The following is an 8375-nucleotide window of genomic DNA, read 5'->3' as shown; positions in this document are numbered from 1 at the left end:
TACCAGAATAGATTTACATGGTTTCATTTTCTAAAAACACCATATTTTTTTTGTACCGCACATTACTGCAGATCCTGTTTTCACCCTGTGTGTTTAGGTCTCTGTTTTAACTACAAAGTGAGACATCTCACTAGTTTTAGCTCCAGAGTGAGACATCTCACTAGTTTTTAGCTCGCAGGGCGACTCTCACGAGTTTTTAAAGCTCCAGATAGACCTCTCCCTTCTATACTATCTTTGTTGGGAGCTGCACATGCTCAGTAGCTAGGTAAGATCCCATCAACTTTCCTTCACTGCTTTGTTCTCCTCCTTTCATGGTTTTTCTTCATCCTGACCTTCTTTCCCATCCTTTTTTCTTTTTTCATCCTCTTCCCTTTCATCTCCCCACAGTGCTCCACCCTCCATAGCTGTGGACACCAGCCTCCTCCAGTGGAGTCTGGACTGCGGGACAATCCCGTTGGTCTGTCCGGTGGGGCGGGACGGGCGAGGTTGCTCGGTGATGTTGGACCCAACGGATGTGACGGCAGCTATCGCCCGAGCTCTGCAACCCCTCAAAGTCATGTTCCTGAACCACTCGGGAGGTCTGCGCAGCCAGGAGAACAAGGCAGGAGGCTGGCTCTGTTTCCATAGAGACAGAAGATATGCACTTTTCAATACAGCCATGCAAACAATGTTGCTTCTTCCATGTCAATTTGGGTGACTTGTGTTAATCGTCCAGATCCAAAGAGTATTTTTTTTTCTTCTTCTTGTTCTTTCAATATAGCATTTTTTATTATTATTATATGCTAAACTCATATCAACATATAACATAAGCATTTTTTAAATTATTTAATAAAGGAAAATGTATTATTTACGAGCAAACTTACTTTGTATAACAACGACATTATACATTTTTTTACTGCACCGACTAAATTACTATATAAGTACATATAACAAACCCCCCCCCCAAAAATATAACCAAATTGCTCTTTGCCTTAGTGGTCCCTAATACTGTATCTGAAGTCTCTTTATATAGACCTTAGTGGTCCCTATACTTTATCTAGTCCCTCTTTATATAGACCTTAGTGGTCCCTACATACTGTATCTGAAGTCTCTTTATAATAGACCTAGTGTCCCTATACTGTATCTGAAGTCTCTTTTATAGACCTTAGTGGTCCCTAATACTGTATCTGAAGTCTCTTTATATAGACCTTAGTGGTCCCATACTGTCTGAAGCTCTCTTTATATAGCCTTAGTGGTCCCTAATACTGTATCTGAAGTCCTTTATTAGACCTTGTGGTCCCTAATACTGTAATCTGAGTCTCTTTTATATAGACCTTAGTGGTCCCTAATACTGTATCTGAAGTCTCTTTATTAGGGACCACTAAGGTCTATATAACTGTATCTGAAGTCTCTTTTATATAGACCTTAGTGGTCCCCTAAGGTGTTTGAATCCCTGATATACAGGTCCACACAGAATCTGCAGACGCAGCATTTTCCACAGATTTAAATAATAAAATAAAAACTCAGAATGTCACATCACAACCCAATCGAAAAACTGTCCCCTAAATCCTGCAGATTTTCATTCTGGGTCACTGCTTGAAACAGAAAAAGAAAACCTGCGGATTCTGTTTGGGTCTGCTGATGTAGTGTGTATCAGCTTTGTCAGACATTGTACGTATACCGTATGTAAATGGTGTCGCACAACTCCCCCTGAACCCTTTGTGTTGGTGTCCCAGGTGCTGGACACAGTGTCGTTGCCTAGCGACCTGCCCGGCCTGTCCAGGGCGGCGTGGCTGAGCGCTGCAGAGCGCCGCAGGGTGACGGCCATCGCCCGGCTCCTCAACCAGCTGCTGACGGAGTCGTCTGCCGTCATCACCTCGGCCGACACGCTGCTGACGGAGCTGTTCAGCCACAGAGGCGAGACCGCCGACACACCCTCACTTTCACATGTATATAATATCCCGTTTCTTTTGTTCTAGTTGTGTTTACACAACTAATGAAGATACAGCCGTGCAACATTGGATTTGTTTTTTCAAAGTTTTCCACTCAACTCCACTTGTTTCTCCCTCTTTCATTCCATCTTGCGACGTTTGTGAAATCCACAAACCTGTTGATATCCTATGTTTCATGTTATGAAGTAGCTGTTTTTATCCTTTTTTTTTTGGGGCATGCATCCCCACTGGAGCCGTGCCACCTGTTGGCTGGTTGGTTTATGTACAACAACCATAGCAACGCACAAGCTGGCCATAAGCCGTAAACAGGCGAGGTGCTGTAACCTGTTGTAAACTGCTGTAAAAATCCAGATTGAGAAGCATATTCCTATGTGCTATATCCATAGTCTAAAGCAGGCCTATAAACCCCAATTAATACCGGCATATCCCACACGTCTAAATGGAAAATGCAAAATTTAAAATTTAAAAAAATTTAATTAAAAAGGCCTTATACGGAATATGCGGTTTACGTGACCTGTATTAAATTGGGAACATTGTCATATTCGGAATAAAAGTGGAATATTGGTGTGCATGTAGTGTAAACATAGTGACTGACTTTCCCCCAAATGTAGACACACATGCATAGAGAGCTGTCTGTTTTGAGCTGTGAGTGTGTGTGTGTGTGTAGTGTTGACCACCCAACAACGGTTAACATGACTTTATATCTAACTACCATTTCTATATCTGCTTGTTCTGTTCTTTCTGGCTGTATTTCTGGCTCAGGGTCGGGGACGCTCTTTAAAAACGGAGACCCGATACATCGGTAAATACTTCGCACACACACACACACACACACCACAAACACACACAGCAAGCAAACATGAAGTAATCTGACTTGTAACCCTAAACAAGTTGTAAAGTATGTGAACACACACTGCATTTGACTGATCGTGTGTGTGGTTTGTGTGTGTGTGTGTTGTGTGTGGTGTGTTGTGTGTGTGTGTTGTGTGTGTGTGTGTGTGTGTGTGTGTGTGTGTGTGTGTGTGTGTGTGTAGTTACAGCTCTCTGGATGGGATCGACGTAGACCGTCTGCTGGCTCTCATCAATAAGTCGTTTGATAAAACTCTGAGGCGAGACTACATCGACACCCTGAAGGGACGACTGCACTCCATCTACCTCTCTGAAGAGTATGTGCAAATAAAAATGTCCGCCAGATCAGTGTTAGCAGGGTCCAACCCACCGGGCAAGTGGAAAAAAACATTCTACTTGCCCCAAGTCAGTTTTAACTGGCCCCTATTCAGATTGTTATTGTCATATTTGGTCTTTATTTAGGTAGGGATTTTCAAAATGCCTTCAAAAATGTCATGTGGTGTGACTTATCTTAAAATGAGTTAATTTCTTAAACATGCTTGAAATATTTTTTGTAATATATTTACTGTAATGACTCCAAAAATGAGCCCAATGCGTCATCAGATATTAAGGAAACATGCTAAGTTGAAATGCTATCTTTTCCCTCAACAATGCTCATGCCAGGACTTTTCTCCAAATGGAGAATTCCCGTTCGGTGACGTGATGTCTGTCTGTGTTCGGGCCTGTGTGTTCAACGGAGATAGATTCTACCCCACCTAAAAAAAAAACCATGTTTTGACCAGAGACGTAACATGATGGACATATACAGTGAAATGCAAATGCTTTGAAATGCACACACACATGGCATTTGAGAAATACTGTTCAAACAGTAGTTGTAGTTAGTAATATAATCTGCATATGCCATTGTTTTAGTGAACACAGGCCTGTGTGTGTGTCCGAGTGTGTCAGATATCATTTCTCCTGATCCCGTTGTGTCCGTGTGTCCCTCCAGCTACAGCGCGGCCGCCATCGTCACCATGGAGCCGGTGAACAGCGGCACGCCCTACCTCGACAAGTTTGTGGTGAGCAGCAGCCAGCAGGGCCAGGGCACCAGCCACATCCTGTGGGAGTGCGTCAGGCAGGACCTGGGCAAACTGTTCTGGAGGTCCAGAGCCACCAACAGGATCAACCCCTGGTAAGAGACGCAACACACAACTATATAAATATGTAAATTCTTAGTCGGGGACACCCCTAGTTGATAACATGTTTTTGGGCTTCACTACCCCCAGAATTGGATCCATTCTGTCCGATAACGTTTGGAAAGTCCTGATTTAATCCGCGTGGTTACATTTTTTTAATCTCAGATGAAGTTAGCAGAGCGCTAAACCAGAAGTACCGGTGGAGGTCTCCAGACTGCGGAAGCAGCCCCTCTTTTATTCCCGGGATTAGAACTTTTTTGGCTTCATGCTCCACTGAGCAACTCTCATGGGACGCCCTCAAACCAGGGTCCGAAATTAACAGTTGCTGGTGGGTAAATCTCTGAGGGCTGTCCGCCACATGGCGAGTAAATGCACAGAAAGAGTTCTGTTTCTCTTTATTTTGGTGAAGCTGCTGCCACTTCGGCTGTCTGAATGTCGAAACTTTGCGGGGCAGGCATACAAGCTGTGTCTGGAACGCAGCATCAGTTCAGCCGTCTGGGAGGCTGCGCTCCGAGTCCGGACGGCTGGAGGCTCGTAGCGGCGTTGATGTTCTGTGCTTGTTGTCATGGACACACGCAGCCACTTTGCTAAAACAGCTTGCGGGGCTGACACAAGTCCACAGCCCGCGGCGTGTACGTCTGAGCCCGTCTCCAGCGCCTCCACCTGCAGGTTGTCAGCTGTGTGTGTGCCGGGTGGAGCCTACTCGGGGACGGGCGATTCATCTCGCCGGTCCTCAGCGATGTGGTCTCACGTGGCACGGAGCTCAACTACAACCTAACCTACAACTACTAAAAACACTCTGGTGCAACAGGCCGCGGGTTTGACTCCCCCCCCCCCCATTACACGCTATCTTGCTTTGCTGTATACAAAATAGCAGGTGTGCCCAGGACCTGCCTACTTTGCATTTGTTGTTTTGATATTACAATTTAGCCTTGGACTAGTTACAATATTCAAAACAAAGAATGACATTTGATGTGTGATTTTTCTTTTTTCTCTCTCTCTCCCCCTCTCTCTCCCTCCCTCCTTCCCCCCCTCCCTCTCTCTCCAGGTACTTTAAACATTGTGATGGCAGCTTTGTGAACGGGGTGTGGACTGTGTTCTGGTTCGGTCTGACAGACATTAGAGATTCCTACGAGCTGGTAGAGTATGCCAAGGACCTCCCGGACTCTTTCCACGTCTGCGTTCGCCCCCACCTCCACCCTGGCCCGTGAAACCCCGCCCCCACCCCACTCCCCGCTCCTCCCAGCTGCTGCTGCTTCTACAGATATTGTTTACACATTTTGTTTGCAATGACCGGACTGTTCGTTACCCTGAAACTTGGGGGGACTTCCGCTCTGCCTAAAAAAACAGTTGTTTGATATTTTCTGTGGCTCTGTAGAGTTATTATTACAACAAACGGCCGCAGGTAGGAATTGGACCCATGGCTAGAGCGGTAGGGACTGTGTTATTGTACATCCAGCATGGTCAACCTGGTGGGCTACCCAGGCACCCTGGTAGAGAGCTTTCTAAAACTCATTCAATCAATATTTGTGAACATAAACGTCTGTCTCTCAAAGCCAGGAACCAGAGAGAGCGTCACCACCCTGGGATGGATATTCATGGAGGTGGGAAGATGGCCGACTTTAGCAACGAGCGGTACTGACGGAAGACCAAGCTCTCCTTGTTTCCATGCATTTCTGGAAATGCCAACAGGAGAATTTGTGTGTAAAATCATACTATCATTAAAGTAGTTTTTATGGAATAGTTATCTGCAAAAATTCTTGATTATGTGGCATGTTTTCTTAAAAAATGCAATGGGATATGCGGGATATTTATGCAATGAAATTGCGGGAGCTTGCAAAAACTAGTTTGATAAAACTTTGGTTTGAGTTCTGAGGGTAAAGTCAGAATTCAGAGTGTTTTTTTAAAGTCCCAATCCTGAGAAAAGTCGTCAATGTGAGGTTTTTTATCAAAGTCAAAATTTGGTATGTTTTTTTTTTAATTCAGAATTCTGAGATAAAGAAATCTGATTTTAAAAAACCCCGCTTAGAATTCAGAGTTTAAAGTCAGGACTGAAACACATTGTTCACATGTGGCCCTTCTCCTCTTCTGTATATATTTGATATATATTTTCTCACCGACCAGTTTCCATTCAGCAGTTTTAATAATCTGGTCAGATGGCGGCGCTCAGCTCAATTGAGCTTTCGTCCTGTTGGTGGCGCCGTCAGATCGACGCTGAACACTGGAGAAATATGAAACGCAGGAACATTGAATGCAGGGAAACTGAGCTCCAAAGTCATTTGAATTTTCTGAGTAAACATGTGGCAGGAAATGGAACAAAAACCAAAGACAGGACGAATGTGTACAGGGGCTGGTTCTCTTGGGGATGGCCGTTAATTTCACTCATGCTGCTGTACAATTGGAGAAAACTTAACATGGACGCTTTGCTTTAACCACAAATATTTATGTATTTTTTTCACCACACACACACACACACACACACGCACACAGCATATGACCTGTTGGGCGGCTCTCTGTGTAGTTCCAATGGTACTGACTTAAGCGGGCGTTGTTTCTGGGCATTGTTGAGGCGTTCACATGATTGCTGTTAATCAGGGCTACTCAGACAGGTTTTTCAACCCTAATCTGCCATCTATCATCATCACCATTGTCCTGGGCACAACAAGTAGGAGTGGAGCCTGAACGAGAGACCATGGTAAGAACTCATCCAATTTTATTTGACATAAACTGTAATGTTTTTGGTTCTCGTGGGGACATTTTCTCTTAATTTCTGTGTAGTCTTCATAGAAACTTCTGCTCCTGGTCTTCTAATATTCCTCCATACTGATTTAGAATGTGTGCATATTACATTTAGTTTTTACTGGCATCATAGACTCTTCATTGATTCATCCTGTAATGTCAGCCTAGTGTTTTTGCTTCTTCTGGCTCTATTTTCTGTTAATGTTATCCATTTTTAATTGAAACATAATGTTATTTGTTGTGCTGTATTCAGGGTAGAAATAAGTAGGCAACTGGTGATTAGTATTTTCTTTTCTATTTGTCAGTTTATTTTACACAGCAAGAACATGTAGAAAAAATTTAACAAGAACATGTTCCTAACAATTAAATGTTAGGAGGGTCCGGTTTATTTTTCCGGACTTTATTTCCTGGTGTGAGACAAGCATTACATTTTGGCATACTTGTCTTTGATAAACATTAACTGTCAGTGTTTTGTTGAGGGAAACGGAGGTGATATACAACCAGATATTCAATACCACTATGGGAAGTGTTCAACCAGTATCATGTCTTCAATTGGACAGTATTGGTTCAGGAATGCGTTGCCTCCGTGTCACGCCCACACCCTAGGTGACATTTCCAACAAAGAGCTGGATTAGTTTAGCTCGGTTAGTTCAGCAGTGTTAATTCAACACCAATAGAGTTCAACACTTTGACAGTGTTTATGTTGGTCCACACTAGTTGGAGTTTAAACCACACTTTTAAAAACGCTTAACTCTGTGAGAGAGTTGCTGCAGCTCTCTCAGTAGTATATGTAATGTAATGTGACACCAGTCAACACGGGTCAGTGTTGGATTTCCACAGCACTAGTGTGCAGTAGAAACATGTAACCTATTCTTTTACTGAACACTGTTGGAGTGTCCCTCCCCGATGTGAGTCGAGGGAAGATGTGAGTTGCGTATGCATCAAAATGGACCTACTTAACCAAGTTGGTTCACTGTTGGTTCACTGCTGGCTACAAGTTAGCATCAAACACAACAAAGGCTGTCAGTGAATCAATCAATCAATCAACCATAGATAGCTACAACATTTCTGAAATGATTCCCATCTTCTGTTATTGTTTGTAATGATAGACTTTATTATTTCATGGATTTCACAGATTTAGGTATGACAGTTATGCCGTAAACGTTTAAATCTGAGCATGCACGACTGACATCTGAGTTATAATCCCTAATGCCATACAATATTACTTTTAAAATTATATCTTACTACTTTACTTTTACAACAAAGAAAGCAAACGCTTAATACATCACATTTACACAGCATTGGTTTTACAGTAACATTCAAAGGGGAACTATTTTGTTTCTGCCTGTGAGCTGAAAAAACAGCCTTGAAACTTTCAGCCGGTGAGTCGCCGGTCTCAGCGTCAGGAAGTGGGGCGTGATTTCAGGTCTTGCCATGTAACAAACTGATTCATGGCACTGCACACATACACCCCCCACTCAGGAACCGGCTAACAAGATAGTGACGACTTAAATTGACTTGTGCTTTCCACACAATACTACGGTACTTTTTTGCGTGAAGTAATTTGACATGCACATACAGGGAGCAGATCAGACAGGGAGTAGATCAGACAAGGAGCATATACAGGGAGCAGATCAGACAGGGAGCAGATCAGACAAGGAGCATATACAGGGAGCAG

General features: G+C 43.5%; 2 protein-coding genes across 2 annotated transcripts in view; both read left to right on the top strand.

Annotated features, from left to right (window-relative positions):
- Positions 1-5624, top strand: part of nags (N-acetylglutamate synthase) — a 7628-nt gene extending 2004 nt beyond the window's left edge. The window contains exons 3-8 of the mRNA XM_032538301.1: positions 388-601; positions 1716-1896; positions 2694-2733; positions 2966-3097; positions 3772-3954; positions 5007-5624. Coding sequence (XP_032394192.1) covers positions 388-601; positions 1716-1896; positions 2694-2733; positions 2966-3097; positions 3772-3954; positions 5007-5169 — 913 coding nt within the window. The 3' untranslated portion in view covers positions 5170-5624. The remainder of the gene's footprint in view (positions 1-387; positions 602-1715; positions 1897-2693; positions 2734-2965; positions 3098-3771; positions 3955-5006) is intronic.
- An 891-nt stretch (positions 5625-6515) lies between these two features.
- LOC116703566 (beta-1,4 N-acetylgalactosaminyltransferase 2) overlaps positions 6516-8375 on the top strand; it is a 16727-nt gene continuing 14867 nt past the window's right edge. The window contains exon 1 of the mRNA XM_032538369.1: positions 6516-6653. Coding sequence (XP_032394260.1) covers positions 6651-6653 — 3 coding nt within the window. The 5' untranslated portion in view covers positions 6516-6650. The remainder of the gene's footprint in view (positions 6654-8375) is intronic.

This window comes from Etheostoma spectabile, chromosome 15, assembly GCF_008692095.1.
Source record: "Etheostoma spectabile isolate EspeVRDwgs_2016 chromosome 15, UIUC_Espe_1.0, whole genome shotgun sequence".
In the NCBI taxonomy this organism is placed as follows: domain Eukaryota; kingdom Metazoa; phylum Chordata; class Actinopteri; order Perciformes; family Percidae; genus Etheostoma; species Etheostoma spectabile.
Note: the sequence above shows the minus strand (reverse complement) of the source record. Positions and strands in the feature narration are given on the sequence as shown.